The sequence below is a fragment of the Carassius carassius genome, chromosome 30 (genome assembly GCF_963082965.1).
Source record: "Carassius carassius chromosome 30, fCarCar2.1, whole genome shotgun sequence".
NCBI lineage: Eukaryota > Metazoa > Chordata > Actinopteri > Cypriniformes > Cyprinidae > Carassius > Carassius carassius.
The window spans coordinates 27607529-27624025 of NC_081784.1; the positions used below are offsets into that span (position 1 = coordinate 27607529).

At 35.9% G+C, this 16497-nt stretch overlaps 2 protein-coding genes across 3 annotated transcripts in view; one reads left to right on the plus strand and one right to left on the minus strand.

Moving 5' to 3' along the window:
* LOC132110979 (F-box only protein 9-like) overlaps positions 1-16497 on the plus strand; it is a 20763-nt gene continuing 4266 nt past the window's right edge. The window contains exons 1-13 of the mRNA XM_059518129.1: positions 1-162; positions 726-800; positions 2866-2988; positions 3161-3218; positions 3304-3400; positions 4370-4500; positions 4581-4695; positions 4835-4953; positions 5035-5125; positions 5599-5694; positions 6155-6248; positions 6352-6509; positions 8450-8744. Coding sequence (XP_059374112.1) covers positions 160-162; positions 726-800; positions 2866-2988; positions 3161-3218; positions 3304-3400; positions 4370-4500; positions 4581-4695; positions 4835-4953; positions 5035-5125; positions 5599-5694; positions 6155-6248; positions 6352-6509; positions 8450-8558 — 1269 coding nt within the window. The 5' untranslated portion in view covers positions 1-159 and the 3' untranslated portion in view covers positions 8559-8744. The remainder of the gene's footprint in view (positions 163-725; positions 801-2865; positions 2989-3160; positions 3219-3303; positions 3401-4369; positions 4501-4580; positions 4696-4834; positions 4954-5034; positions 5126-5598; positions 5695-6154; positions 6249-6351; positions 6510-8449; positions 8745-16497) is intronic.
* LOC132110980 (elongation of very long chain fatty acids protein 5-like) overlaps positions 10178-16497 on the minus strand; it is a 20520-nt gene continuing 14200 nt past the window's right edge. Inside the window, exons 3-7 of one of the 2 annotated variants that reach the window (XM_059518131.1) lie at positions 13609-13686; positions 12169-12340; positions 11704-11828; positions 11173-11307; positions 10178-11085 (exon numbers count right to left, since the gene is read on the minus strand). In XM_059518131.1, coding sequence (XP_059374114.1) covers positions 10966-11085; positions 11173-11307; positions 11704-11828; positions 12169-12340; positions 13609-13686 — 630 coding nt within the window. In that variant the 3' untranslated portion in view covers positions 10178-10965. The remainder of the gene's footprint in view (positions 11086-11172; positions 11308-11703; positions 11829-12168; positions 12341-13608; positions 13687-16497) is intronic. The other variant, XM_059518130.1, reaches the window with a different exon arrangement.

Consider the following 16497-nt stretch of genomic DNA (forward strand, 5'->3'; position numbering starts at 1 on the left):
TCCTCTGTCACGTGCTCGTGCTCGTCGTGATGGCTGCCTTGTGGCGAGCTCGTCATTTTGCCCGCTGTGTCGTCCGCTTCTCTGATCGTGATCTGTAAAACATTCGCTGAAATCTCGTCTTTAAACACGACATTAAAAGAGCTCGCAAAATAAGTTGTCATGGTCAGTAAAAGCTCTGTTTCTAAGATAATAATCAGATGCTAACATTAGCATGTTATCAGTCATGACGTGTACTAGTCCTGTCACACACACCTGAGTGTTTTTGTTTTGTTTTTAACGATGAATAATAGTCTTAAATAATTCTTTAAATGTTCAGCATGTAATAACAATTATGCATAATATTAGTATGTTGAAAATAAGCTATGTTGTACATGCGTGTTGTTTACAAAGTTTGGAGTTCTTCAAACCACGCAACGACTGGACTTCAAATTCACTAAATTATAATTTAACTTGAAAGACGATCATCTGTGTTTTAACAGTTTAGTGCAGTGATTTTCTGTTGGTGATTAATGCATATCATGCTCTGATCTGCTACTCTGATTGGTCTGATGGTTATTTTCCACACCTAACACGGACGAGTTATACGTGTTTTTCTTTTTTTTTTTTTAGTTTAGTCTTGGCTTTGTGAAATCTGCGTCACTTCTTTTTAAACTGTCTGTGTGTATTTTCACCTTCTTAATGTAAAAGTATAGAATTTGAAATGACTGAATAAATATTATTTCTAGGCGGAAAGCAACCAAAACACTGCTGGCACTGTTGAAGAAGGGGAGAGTGAGAATACAGAGGATTCTGATATGCAAGTTAGTGTACTTGGTCTCCTCTTCTTATTAGTATTCATTTATTTGATATTTTAAAAATTCAAAAAATAAATAAATTGTAATCTTTAATGAAGTACAATAATTTTGTAATCTACTACTCCATTTCTGAAATTACTTCTCTTTTTATATGACATCACAAATCTCTTACATTTTCATTTACTTTTTTATTTTTTTTTACTTTAAATTCCACTATGGAACGAATCATTGGACAAAATCAAGTCCCACTCTACATTTTTCTTGTTGCTAATCTCAAGATATTTTTTTAGTATAATAATTTAAACCAGTTAGTTCCACGGATTAATACCTGAAATAACAATAAAAAATCTGCACCACTGTCTACAAAATATAATTTTGATTATTTATTATTTTAATTAATGTTTGTATATTATTTCATTGAATGACATTTTGTAATCTTTCATCAAAGTAGATTTTCCTCTGCCAATGAAAGGACTTTTACTTTATGGCTAATGTCACCTTTAGTCAAGTCACCTTTATTAATATAGAGCTTTATACGATACAGATTGTGACAACTTGGAAAACTAGAAAAAAAAGTTTGTTAAGACAAACTTTAAGTTGGCTTGAGAAAGCCTGACCAGAAAGTTTGAAGAAGTTTAAAAAAGTTAGAAGTTTATAGTTTAAAGTTAGATTGATAGATTAGTTGAAAGAAAGATATATTAGTTAGAAAGAATGAAAGATAGATTAGTTAGAAAGAATGATATAGATTAGTTCAAAAGAAAGAATGATCGATAGATTAGTTTGACAGAAATAATGCATGCGACTAGCATGTTGCTAGCATGATTAGCATGTTGCTAACATGTTTCTAGCATTATAAGCATGTTTCTTGCATGATTAGCATGTTGCTAGCATAATTAGCATGTTGCTAGCATGTTTCTAGCATGATTAGCAAGTTACTAGCATGTTGTTAGCATGACTAGCATGTCGCTAGCATGTTTCTAGCATGATTAACATGCTGCTAGCATGTTGCTAGTATGATTCTAGCATGATTAGCATGCGAATAGCATGTTGTTAACATGACTACCATGTCGCTACCATGTTTCTAGCATGTTTCTAGCATGATTAGCAAGTTACTAGCATGTTTCTAGCATGGTTAACAAGTTACTAGCATGTTGTTAACATGACTAGCATGTTGCTAGCATGTTTCTAGCATGACTAGCATGCGACTAGCATGTTGCTAGCATGTTTCTAGCATGATTAGCAAGTTACTAGCATGTTGTTAGCATGACTAGCATGTTGTTAGTATATTTCTAGCATGATTAGCATTCAACTAGTATGTTGCTAGCATGTTTCTAGCATGATTAGCATGTGACTAGTATGTTTCTAGCATGATTAGCATGTTGCTAGCATGTCGCTAACATTTTTCTAGCATGATTAGCATGTTGCTAGCATGTCACTAGCATGTTTCTAGCATGATTAGCATTTCGTTAGCATGTTTCTAACATGATTAGCATGTCGCTAGCATGTTTCTAGCATGATTAGCATGTCGCTAGCATGTTTCTAGCATGATTAGCATGTTGCTAGCATGTTGTTACCATAACTAGCATGTTGCTAGTATATTTCTAGCATGATTAGCATTCGACTACCATGTTTCTAGCATGATTAGCATGTTGCTAGCATGTTTCTAACATGATTATCATGTGACTAGCATGTTTCTAGCACGAATAGCATGTTGCTAGCATGTTTCTAGCATGACTAACATGCGACTAGAATGTTGCTAGCATGTTTCTAGCATGACTAGCATGCGACTAGCATGTCGTTAACATGTTTTCTAGCATGATTAGCATTCGACTAGCATGTTTCTAACATTAGCTCGTTGTTAGGATAGATAGATAGATAGATAGATAGATAGATAGATAGAAACTAGAAAGGCCTTCTCAAGCCAACTCTTCCTCTTACTGTTAAACCCCTCTCACCTATTGACCCCCTTCTATTATGTGAGGAACTCTACTATTTAATCAATTGATGATGGATAAAATCAAGTCTCAACCCAGTTTTTTAGAAGTCTGTAGCTGTATTTTTATGTTCTCAGATGAAACTCAGTGCTTTTCGGGCAAAGTGGATGTCTGAGCTTCAGCCCAGCTCAGGTGGAAAGAAAAGTGTCTCCAAAACTGCTGACCTGAAGAGGAAACAGGAAATTGCTAGAGAGGAGAAGGTGTGAGCTCATGATTCATCATATGGTGTGCCATTGCACACATTAGATGTACAGAATCTAATCAAGATTGTAAGAGTACAAGAGATCAAAATTGCCAAAATAACTCTGTGCTGTCATGTCATATTCTTCACTTGACCTTGTCTTATCGCTGATTGTGTATGTGTGCTCAAAGGCCAGAGAGCTGTTCCTAAAGGCTGTCGAGGAAGAACAGAATGGAGCAGTTTATGAAGGTTTTTCTTTTTGATTAGCATTCATACTGATAAAATGGATTATGAAGAGCCAGTAGGTATAAATATCCCCATTTTGATTTTGCAGCCATCAAGTACTATAAGAGTGCAATGCAGCTGGTACCGGACATTGAGTTTAAGATCAACTACAGCAGAACTCCTGATCCGGACCGCAGTGGCAGTTAGTAAGTCCTCGGTCATTTACAAACCCGATTCAAAGAAAGTTGGGACACTGTACAAATTGTGAATAAAAACAGAATGCAACGATGTGGAAGTTTCAAATTTCAATATTTCATTCAGAATACAACATAGATGACATATTGAATGTTTAAACTGAGAAAATGTATCATTTTAAGGGAAAAATAAGTTGCTTTTATGGCATAAACACATCTCAAAAAATGAGGCCATGTTAACCACTGTGTGGCATCCCCTCTTCTTTTTATAACAGTCTGCAAACATCTGCAAACTTCTGGGGACTGAGGAGACAAGTTGCTCAAGTTTAGGAATAGGAATGTTGTCCCATTCTTGTCTAATACAGGCTTCTAGTTGCTCAACTGTCTTAGGTCTTCTTTGTCGCATGCTCCAAATGTTTTCTATGGGTGAAAGATCTGGACTACAGGCTGGCCATTTCAGTACAAATATCCGGATCCTTCTTCAGTACAAATATTCGGATATCTGATATGTACTAAATATCATTTCAGTACAAATATCCGGATCCTTCTTCTACGCAGCCATGATTTTGTAACTGATGCAGTAAGTGGTCTGGCATTGTCATGTTCGAAAATGCAAGGTCTTCCCTGAAAGAGACGACGTCTGGATGGGAACACATGTTGTTCTAGAACTTGGATATACCTTTTTAGTTAATTTTTCCTTATCGAAGATTCTGTTACATTAATTATTTAATTAGTATTCATTCAAAAGTTCTTTAAAACGTAAATTATATATATTTCGCTTCACAATAATGATTCGATTTTTTTTCCCCTTACAGTAATAATTGATATAAATGTGTGCAATTGCAATAAATAAATAAAGTTTTTATAAAGCTTTATTTTCTACATGCAAAATTATTTTCAAGTTCCTATTTCTCTCTTTTGGTTTGTCGTTTGAAGGTTGAGTGCATGGTAATGTGAATTTTTGATTGTCAAACTCTTTAGCTTGGAGGACAATGAGAATGATCAGGAGATAGATGATCTATTGACGTACTTCCAACAGCAGCTGACATTGTGCGACGGCACCATGAAGCTGTGTGAGCCTGAGACGGACTCAACTCAGCTGCACATCTCGGGTAATTCTCACTCTGAAGCTAGACTGTGGTTTTCTAGGGTTTACCCATTGCCCTGAAGGCCCTTTTCTTCATGTCCACAGCTTTGCCTTTCGAGGTGCTCATGTATATCTTCCGTTGGGTGGTGTCATGTGACCTGGACCTTCGAGCCTTAGAGCAGCTTTCCCTGGTTTGCAGGGGTTTCTATATCTGTGCCAGGTGGGCTCACACACTCATCAAACATCAGCGTAAACCAGCTTCCCCACTTGCATTATAGTGGCTTGTGCTCAAAAGCACCACTCAGATTTGAAGCATAAAAACTTCAGTTTGCCATGTTTTTGTGGGTGTCTAATTTTAGGGACCCTGAGATTTGGCGCTCTGCCTGTTTGAGGGTGTGGGGGCGGAGCTGCACCAAAATGTTGCCATTTTCATCCTGGAGAGAGATGTTTTTGGAAAGGCCACGTGTACGCTTTGATGGTAAATGTGTGCGTTTTTTCTATGTCTTCTTAAATATGTGCTGCTTGTACACAATTTAATAAATGTCCATGGTTTGTGCAGGTGTTTACATCAGTAAAACATCATACATCCGTCAGGGGGAAGAGTCTCTTGATGGCTTCTACAGGGCTTGGCAGCAGGTGGAGTACTACAGGTGAGCTTGAGGCTTTAAAGGAAACTCCATTCAAAAATCTAAATTCTGTCAGCATTTACAATTTGTTTCCAAACCTGTATGCATTCCCAGTGTTTCCCACAGGATTTTGTTAGACTACAGACCTGTGTCCATCTAGGGATGTCTGGGGTCATTCACCCCTGGATGAAAATATTGATATTGGATGAAAATAACAAAAATCTGTTGCAAAATTAAGAGCTCTAACTCATTTGCATTGACCAAATTTAATAGATATAATATAATAATACAGTAATATTATTATTGTAATACAACTGCACTGTTAAATAAACAAAATGAACAATTTTTTAATCATAGTAAGTATATCAAATTTGTTTTATAGAAAAAAAATTACAATATTTGAACGGGTTTCTTTACTTGTAGTTTAACAATCCAGCTTTTATTTTGACACAAAAATGCAGTTTGTGTGATATTTTTCTGTGGTAATGTGTTTTCAGGTACCTGCGCTTCTTCCCTGATGGTCAGGTGATGATGTTAACCACACCTGAGGACCCTTTGGTCTCTGTCCCAAGGCTGCGCAGCAAGAACTCCAGGTATGTGTCATGGGTCTAAGTAACAGGCCGCTGCTCTGAATTTAACTTGGCTGACAGCACATTTCTAGGCCGTGTGTCATTTTTAAATCATTAAAGGTGACATTTTATGCCCATTTACTACAAGTTGGTATGATTCTTTATGGGTCTTAATGAAATGTTTAATAAAATGTTCTTAATAAATTGGCTGATGGAGGAAATTTGCTAATACAGGACAGTCCGTCAATGGTTGTAGGCATCATAGTGCTCAGAAAAACAAAACGGCTTGGTAATTGAGATTGATTAGATGGGATGTAACGAATCACTCAACTCACGGTTCAATTCAATTTGATTCGGTTCACTTTTTTTCTTTTTTTTTACAAAATGAGTACATACACTGCTAAGACACATTTAAATGCAGACACCATGTAAAACTGAATTTTGCATCCGATGTCCCATTTTAAAAAATCTTCAATTTTCACAGGATGGATTCCATAATGTTTGGCCATTATCGGCTGTCTCAGGATACGGACAATCAAACCAAAGTTTATTTTGTTGTCTCCAAGAGAAAAGAAGAGGTTGGTTTGTATGTTCATGTTTACAGACCATTTTGTTTAACAACACTGTTCTATTTTTTTACATTTTTACTAGCATTGAAACCAATTTTTTGTCATCTTCCAGCAAAGGGTGGCAGAGTACCAGAGGAGTCGTTTCTACAGGCGGAACACAGCCCCCGAAACTGAGCGCAGCTTCCATGTAGGACTGCAGCTGTTCTCTGGGGTGCGTCAACGCTTCAACAAGCTGGTGTGGGTCCACCATTCCTGCCACATCACCTACAGGTTTCTCACCAATCTGCATTCTCCAACACATCTGATGAGTCCACCTGCTGTCTGTTCATACAATAAATGAGGACGCTTTAGTTCATTACCTTGAATACGATGCTGATCTGTATGACTTGAATTTTTCTGTTTTGAAATATGTTAATCTCATGACGAAAGCAAATAGGGACAGAGACTGTCAAGCTCCAACATAACACAGAAGCACCAAAAAAATCATTATAGAAGTGGTCAATATAAAAATATAAACAAGTTCGCACAAGGTGCTTAAAATGCTTGAGGTACTTGATTTTGACTTTTTTTTTTATTTAAGTCCTGGAAAACAGACATATTTTTGAGAAGGTACTTGAAAAGTACTTGAATATTTAAAGGCCATTATATATGACATGTTTTGTTTAGTTTTTTTCTCAGTAAACCAATATTTTTACGCAAAATTAACGATGCAGCGCATCTGATATAAATATAGAGCCCTACTCTATAATCTCTTCCTCTGCATATAGTGTGCTGCTCTACATTTATCTAGGAAAACAGTGCGAGTTATCTCACTGGATTCTTAATGTAAATCATTCATAAACCTATGCCAACACCCTCGCTCTGAGTAAAGTGAAGCATCTTCTGGCCGTTTGCGCCCTCTGCAGGTATTTGTTATAATACATAATAAACTTGGCTGTTCATATTTTGTGCAGGCATATTACATCATGTAGGCATATTTTATCAGGTTTGTTCAATAAAACCATGTATTTACTTGGTTTTGATACTTTATTTGAACCAATTATTATTGCCTCATCGTTAGTTTAATATATTAATAGTCATACTAAAGCCTGTTTTTCACTTAGGTCTATTTGTATTACTAAAAATGATCAGATTATTCAATTGTCAAAATAATCAGCAGATTACTTGATTACCAAAACAATCATTAGTAACAGCCGTAGATTAGTTAAAATATTTCAAAATACAACTGCATTGTTTTGATTTGTGTGATTTAAAAGACAAATATTTTGTCATTTAAAAAAAATCTTAAAAATAGTAATATAATATTGTCTCATTCTGGTGAATCAAGTATCTCGTGAGCTTAGTGTATTGTCACACACCCTAGTGTTGATAAATGGTGATAAAGCTCATAATTTCCAAAGTATATGATACAGCTTTCATTCTTCAGGCCAATCATATTCATGAAGAAAAATAACAATATTGTTTTATAATTTAGATATTTGATTTAAGTCCTTAAAAATCAAAAAAGTAGTGCTTGATACTGTAAGTCCTTTAAAGTCCTAGAATTTCATTTTGCAGTTTCTGTACGAACCTTGAACAAGTAAACTCTTTACTTTTTATAAAAGACAAAAAAAAAAATGCACTTAGTATTGTATACAAATATGCCTAAGAGTATTGAAATCTTTATGACCACAGTCAATTTTGGTCTTGACTGATCTTTCCATCTAGTTAAGCCTTAAAATTGAGCGTTTAACTTTCAGATACACAAGGACTGATACAGATGATATGTTATTTGTATTTTATTGCATTGTTGTGTAAAGTAAGCATTTGCCGTCACTGAATTTCTACTTCTCGGCCTTCTTTCAGCCCGCTTAAAAATCCTAGGAAAACATAAAAGTGTTGATGTTCTTTCTCCAGCAAGCTAGAAGTTGAGTTTGGATTTGCTCATCTCAGAGAAGCTCTCTGAACATTCTCTGAAGTTCCATTTTTTTTAATGTATTTTTTATGCATGTTATATAATATTATTAGAATTATACATTAAATAATGTCGGGAACAGTCAAGTCTAGCCTTGAGCTCCATACCAATTGTGTCCTGGTGGTCCTGTGATTTACAGTGACAGCACTCCTTGGAAAACTGCTGAATTAGATCCAGAGCAGTCAGTAGGCAGTGACTCCGGCATTCTGGGTGATTTTGTTCATTTCTAAACATTTTCTTTCTTTCTCTTCCTTAGATCGACTGGAGAGACCATTGTCACTGCATTTGATGTAGACAAAATGTACACGCCTCTGTTTTTTGCACGTGTGAAGAGCTACACAGCCTTTTCAGAGCGTCCACTGTAGGACGACCCAAGCAATGCATGCAGCAACTCGACCCTTGACCCCTAATGGTTTACACCTGCTCACCCTACTGCTTCCAGCCCAGAGCTCTTTCTTATGAATGTAAACGAATGGTGTGACATTTTTAGATTGTTATTCTTAAATGCAGCTCAAAGCATTATGTTTTGTTTTCACGATAGTGTAAGATCTGTCTCACTCTATTTGTAAAGATAAAGATACTCTCTCTCTCTCTCTCTCACTATATATATATATATATATATAAGATTGTAAGAAGTTTCAAATGGACTGTGATGAATGTTCATTTTTGTATCAACAGATTTTTTTCCTGTTTGACTGTTGTCACCTTTTCAACCCCTCTCTTTTAAATATTTAGTCTTGTTGAATATTTTGCTGTACTCAGAAATATAAGGGAAGGGTGTTATAGACAGATTTCAGCAGATTTGTTATAACATCATTTTCAGTTTAAGTTCAGCTTGTTTTTTTTGGTGGACCCTGTACTTTAAATTTCTTTAAAATGTCTTTAATCATTGTCTTCGTTCACAATGACAAATAAAAAAATAAATCATCATCCAGAATCACAAATGACTATAAAAGTACTAGAAATTCATTGATCTAAATCTGTGGAAACTCATCAGTTTTACTGCAATTTATTAAAGTAGAATTAATTTAAAACCATTAAGAGAAACTTTTCAATACTTAAAAACTCAATATACCTGAAATCAAAAAGTCAAATGAACAAACACTGACAAACATTTCCAAATAAAATCACTTTATTGGTATTGTGTCTGATGTTGTATTCTGTGATACACCATTAAATCTCTACTGTGCCATTAGCAAACGGCACTTGTAAACTGAATGGCTGGATCTATACGTCTGCACTGAAAGCATGAATCAACAGCATTATATCATTTACCAGGGAGGTTATACAATAATGCAAGATATCATTACTTATCCTAAACTTAACACTAACAGAGAGAATGACTTGATTGTTAAGAAGAAGGAATTATGATTATGAATCGGTAACAGAAGTTTCACAGTAGAATTCATTGTTTTCCTGCATTTCTGTGTTTCATGATTTAACACACATTCAAGATCACAAGATCAAAATTAATGTTGCTTGACAAGATCTGGAATGCTGACAGATGAAACGCATTGGATCCTGATTTCTCAGTACAGGAACAGTACAGGTCGAAAGAACTTGCAGTGCCTCAGAAAGGGAAAAGGAGAGTGTTACAGACTTATAAAAGTTCCTTTAATAACAGCATAAGCCATTGTTTATTTTTTGGTAAATGTGAAAAAGATGTGCTGAACTACTAATTCGTTAGGACATTTTTGACACCAGAAAATAAATCAGAAGCTATTCATTGCTTGGTTGTTGCAGCAAAGAGCTCATAGCAGACTAGCCAGGTGAAGAGGACAGCGCTGAAGAGACATCACACTGACGTCTGCAGGCTGGAGACACTGGTGGAGTCTCAAACAATGTCAGCACAATCTGCGCCAACATATACAACAAACAACTGTATAAATGTGTGTGATCTCGAACCCTGGGTCACGCCTGGCTCATACTTCACTAACAAATCAAAAGGAAATATAATAATTAATTACTTTCTTAAAAAAACTTGTGACGTTAATTAGATTTTAGCACATTTGAGTGAAACAATTACCTTATTCTCATTACTGTAATGCAAAAACAACTATAATTTAAATTTTAAAGTATCTACACATCGTAGTACAGTAAAGTTTTCATGTAAAAAAAAAAGAAAAGAAAATCTTACGGGAATAATGTAAAATACACACAAAAAAGTGTACGTTTTACACTTACACAAGGACATGTTTTCTAGAGCTTCACCTACAATACAGCGCTACAACAAATTAGCTAAATACGTGTTAAAATTAAATAAACAGTCCATTTTCTTTTATAAAGATACATCAACTAAACTTGCTTGATTAGTTGATAAAACGAATTGTCTTCCATTTTTCTCTGTATTTCTCAAGGTATTGTTATGCCTGTCTTGTAAGATTATATATACCTGTGCTATAAAGAAACATTGAATAGGCTGCTACTGTTTAATTCGGCTCATAAGTGTGACATACTCCTGTGTACTTCTGTACAATCATCTTTATGTCTACAAACAAGTTTGGTGAAAACACCAGTGCAATTAGTACAGTATTAAGGGTCGCCATCTTTGTTCTTCAAGAAAAATAACATATGACAAACATCAAGTACTCTAACTTGGACCCTAATTCCTAATTTGTGGATTCAATATGAATAACGTGTGGTTGCAGTGTGCAATAATGTGAGGAGTCTCTTAAAGATGAAATGGATGTAGCGTGGTGACTGGATAGACATACGTGAAGCTCCTCTACTGCACTGATAACAATAACAGGACTGTAAGTGGATGAACGGTCGTCAATCTGTGCGCGGTTTCCTGTGTTTAACCTTCTCAGTGGATGTCACTCCATTAGCGTAACCGTTTATTGATCCATTTGAGTGATCGCTCTTCCGAGATCCCGCCTGGCTCTTATAGGTCTGTGGAGCAAAGAAGGGGAACATTCTGAGCAATTTTCAAGCCGTACTTTCACACAATACTATTCTTTATGCTGAGAATTTGTTAACCTTTATGTAGAAGTTTGAGAAGAGTAAGATAAGAGTGATCATATAAGTGATCTGGAAATACAGCCAGCCCATTGGGAAACCACATGGCCAAACTACAGCACAAGATGTCTGGAACATGGTCAGGACAAACTGGACCTGCAGGAGCAAACAGCCATCATTGATCATTCTTGTATACGAGTGATTCTTCAATTAGGTTAATTAAGTTAACACAAGTTTGCTTGTGGTAAAAAAAAAAAAAAAAGGTCCACATTCTGACAAATGTAACCATTAGTTTAGTTCAAAATCACACTAGGAAAACATACTAGAGGAAGAGAAACGCTCACGAAATTGGAAAATTATCCATAAGTAAAAGACATTGACAAATTACCAATAAAGTTTAAGCCATCCAAACCTATTAGACTTTTGTATTTAGACTTATAGCAGTGAACATATTACACTACAAGAAAGCACTTGGCATTTTAATAAAGTGAAAGGGAAAAGGTGTATTTTTAAGTGTCCTCATAGAAGTTTGGAGTAAAAGTGTGTACTTGCCAGCTGCCCTTGGGTGATGTATTTTTTCCACCACAGATACGGTCTCATGGCGGGGACAGCAGAGAGGCCGTAATACGAGTACATCAGCACATGGATGAAGCTGTTAAACGTCGAGCCAAAATAGGCTGATGAAAAGAGCAGTAATATCAATATTAGTTCATCCATTTGCTTCAAATCACAAATCAACCTCTGAAGCGTCAAAGTGGGTTCCCTATGATACACATTTATATATTTTAAAATGTAAAAAAGAACTGATTATTCATGAAAATTAATTGGTAACCACAATCTATTCTAAGTAAATTGATATTAACTTTAGAGACTCCTTTAAATACCATGTTGGATAATTCAAAGTTATGTTAGCTATGTTTTTAGGCATCTGAAAAAATTCAGCGTATAAAATGCACCATAAGCTCCTTCAGAAGCCTTTGACTGCAAAGCAGAGGAGTTTCCCTGCGAGGAGCTTACAGTGGCCACACGGCACCCAGTTCATGACGAACCACCAGATGTTGAGCATGGTGGCATGATGGTAGATGTGCAGGAAGGTGATCTGGTGGTTGTTCTTCCTCAGAATGAAGAAGAAAGTGTCCATAAACTCAATGAGTTTGGAGAAGTAATACCACCAAAGTACGTTTATCATCTGAGGAGGGATTAAAAGAGAATCATTTACACAAGAACTCATTTCATCAGCGATGTTACAGAAATACAACATCAGTTACAAACGTCGTGAAATCACTTGTGCTGTAATGATTCTCACTCCACTTCAGATTGCCACTTAGGCAGTTATTGCTCTCTAACTATACACTAAACAACAAATATAATACTGCTGAAATGTACAAGCTGTGTATTCTAGCATAACATCATGAAATTTTCTTGTGAAAAAAGTGAACTTAATTGCATTGAATGTGGACTGTGGAGTATATATATTTATATAAAGACCACCTAAGTGCAATCAATATCATGACTGTTTCTTAACGCACTTAAGTACACCTTTAAATTTTGTTTTAAAATTCTTGTTTTAATAGCCTTTCGTCAAGTGACCTTATTTTGATGTGTTGACTCGTATACAAAAGCACATATAAAGTACCTTAAATGTACTCATTACGAATGTGTAATTACAAATATGTTTATATACATGACATACAGGTGTTAATAGAAATCAAATTAAAGTATATTTTAGTTTACCATAAATGCATAGTTCACCCAAAAATGAAAATTATCCCATGATTTACTCACTCTTAAGCCATGGGTGTATTTGAAATTCTTCTTTCAGACGAATACAATCAGAGTTATGTCCAGACTTAAGAAGTTGTAAATATGGATTTTTTTTTATTTATTTTTTTTACACAAATGCATTGTGTCACTTCAGAAGGCCTTTATTAACCCACCGGAGCCATGTGGACTTCTTTTATAATGGATGGGTGAAATCTTTTGGACTTCAAATTTTGGGCTACCATCCACTCCCATTATAAAGCATGGATTAGCCTGGACATTATTAAACATAATTCTGATTTTCGTCTGAAAGAAGAATGTCAAATACAATCTTATTTGAATCTTTTAAATCTTGAAATAAACCATCACAGGTCAGTGCTGTGGATCATGAGGTGATGTATGTCTCAGAGCACCATGCCCTGCCAGGAGGTTTTCAGGGTCATAATGACATAAATTAGCCTTGATACAAAAAAAAAACTCTTTTAGAATCACTTTTTCTAGTCCTATGGTAAAGGGAATAGAACAAAACACGAAACCTTAAAAAATAATGTTTCACCTAATTTGTGGAAACAGAGCAGCCAGGTCAACTGTACACTCACATCAGCCTGATGGGGAATATTGTCTCTTTTCTGAGGATTATGATAAAGAGTAAAGCTAAATCTTAGACTTCTCCATATCTCACACAGTGTATTTTACCCTGTTGTCAGCCTCTCCTCCACTGTGGGTGTTCTGGCAGAAGAAGTTGTATCCGCCTTGATACACTGACATTACCAGCTGTAGAGACAGAAGGACAACAGAATGAATCATCATCTCCACACCACTGTACAATCTTCCCAGTATGTAGCACATTTCTGGAATTAGTTCTAATGCTTGAGGATCAATTTGGTTACATTTTATTTTACAGTATTTGTACTTACAATGTACTTACCCAAGAAAGTAGTATATGGTAAACATATTAGGGGGTAGTTCAGGGTTAGTGCCTAGTTATTAACCAGTTAGTGTAAATGCTATAATAAGTACACAGTACACACGTGGAACAGGACTGCATAATAAAGTGTTACCCAGTTTACATTAACAAAAAGTTCAATGTAAATATCAATATGGGCATCATCCAACACAACAGTACATATAATTTCCATGAAGTTACCATAATTATACCTCCACTGTATCATGGTTGTCACAAGAGCTCTAGATTTGTTTAAATAGGTCCATTTAGTCAGTAGCCTTTATTTATGTTCAAAGCATATTACTAAAAATACTAATAACTAAAAATATATACATTCATTTTTTAATTCAGAGTAATAGCTGGAAATAAAACTATAAATATAACTCATGAATTCAGGAAAACTTTTGCTGGAAATCAGTGGCATATTTTTAAAAACATTACTGGTTTATTTTATGCGTCCTAACTATCACAAGGCTTGTGATTTCAACAAAACAGGGCATTAAATGGATCAAAATTCTCTTGCACAAGGGTCATCCTTATTGTGAAGGTAGCTTTAAGCAAGTATTTAAAATAAACTTCTCCTCTGTTAACTGAAGTGGAATGCACTGCACCTGCACCGTACACCAGAGGCCTGCAGGTGTACGGCTGATGCGTGGAGATATTTTACTGCTAACTTGTACAGTAAAGTGCACAAACATGCTTCATTTTTCACATTTTCATTCTTTTGAACTGTCATCCATGATCTTGTTCTCAGCTCTCTCTGAACACAGTGCAGACCTCCTGGAAAATCTCCAATGAGCCACTAATCTGCCATTGTTCACTGTCTCATTTTGAATAAAGCCCCTGTTCAAGGTTTTCTAGCAAATACAAAATGAAAGCGACACATCTTTCCCCAATATATACATCTTATTAAACCTCAAATAGGGTTCTCATTAATGCCTGATCTTATGTTACCGGTGACAATGTTATTCAGTTCAAATTCTTTAAAAGGACATTTAGGGGACACAAAGTGCCATTCAACTGTCTCAATATAGTCGTAATTGCTTTGGTCTAATGGAGCTTCTCAGGGTTAGCAGGTTGATTGCCGTTAGAGAGACTGTCCCAGAGCAGTACGCAGCACAACTGGCTCTCTCTAAAGGCCAGAGTACAGTCCTAACTCAGTCCATATTGATACAGTCCATTCATTCACTCTCTAACTCGACTAATTTCTCTTTAAATGAAATTATTTATTTTTAGTTCATGTTCATTCATAATTAACTTACTTTAATGTATACTTGTAATGTTAGCACGTGTGTAGGAGCCAAATGTAAATTTTAACCACTAGATGGCGCTGTGGAATGGGAGTTTTTGGATGTCATATAACATTTAAAAGGGTTAGTTCACCCAAAAATGAAAATTAGGCAGGGTTTTCTCACCCCCGCGGCATCCTATGTGTATATGACTTTATTCTTTCAGACAAATCCAGTCGGAGTTATATAAAAAATTGGCTTTTCGTCTTTCAAGCTCTATCATTTAAGTCAATGGGTGTTGCATTTCTTTAGTCCAAAAGACCTGAAATAAAAAGCACACTTTCATAAAAAAAATAAAATAAAAAGATGTCTCACATGGCACCGGAGAGTGAACAAAGGCCTCCTGTATTGAATTGATGAATTTTTGTAAAAAAAAATATCCATATTCAAAATGTAATAATCACTTGAATCTAGCTTGTGCTCGCTGTTGTAAATGGAAGATGTTCCAGGGAAATTATGTATGAGGTCAGCTTTGCGCATGCTCAAAAACACAATCAAAACAAAACAATGGTCACTAATTAGAAGTAAATAATGAGGATTATTTAAAGAAGAATGTCAGAGGATTTCGATATTAGCCAAGAGGAGACTGGTTTTCCTTTGCTACAGTGAAGAAACTTTGCTTCTTTTGATCCTGTAAACAAATGTTGGTTTTCATTTATTCAAACAGTACACTGACTGAACTGCTGTGAAGAGAGAACTGAAGATGAACACTGAGCCGAGCCAGATAATGAACGAACGATTGACTCGTTCTCGAGTCATGAACCGTTTCTGTCGGACGTGTCTGATACAAGAACCGAGGAGCTGATGATAACTGCGCATGTGTGATTCAGCGTGAAGCAGACTGACACACAGAGCGTCTGAACCGAACTGATTCTTTTGGTGTTTGATTCTGAACTGATTCTGTGCTAATCTTATGAGCCCGGGTAAACCGAAGGCTTGAATGAAGGGCAATCATTGCCAATGACGTCATTACGTCGAGCACAAAAGAACCGGTGAACCGTTTTCTTCAACCGTTTTTTCTGATTCGAACTGTCCAAAAGAACTACTGGTGATCCGAAAACCGATGCAACCGGTTCTTGACTCGCGAACGAGTTAATCTTTCGTTCGTTATCTGTCTCGGCAAGGTGTTCATCTTCAGTTCTCTCTTCACAGCAGTTCAGTCAGTGTACTGTTTGAGTAAATGAATTACTCCAGGATATTGGATTGTTTTAACTCAGAGGGAGTGCCAGCCACATTAAAAAAGTTAACAGCTTAAGTAATTTGTGGATTAATGCTTATTGGAGACGCGAACCGTTTCAAACAATTCAGTTCGATTTGGTGAACTGGTTCAAGAAGATCCGGTTACATCGA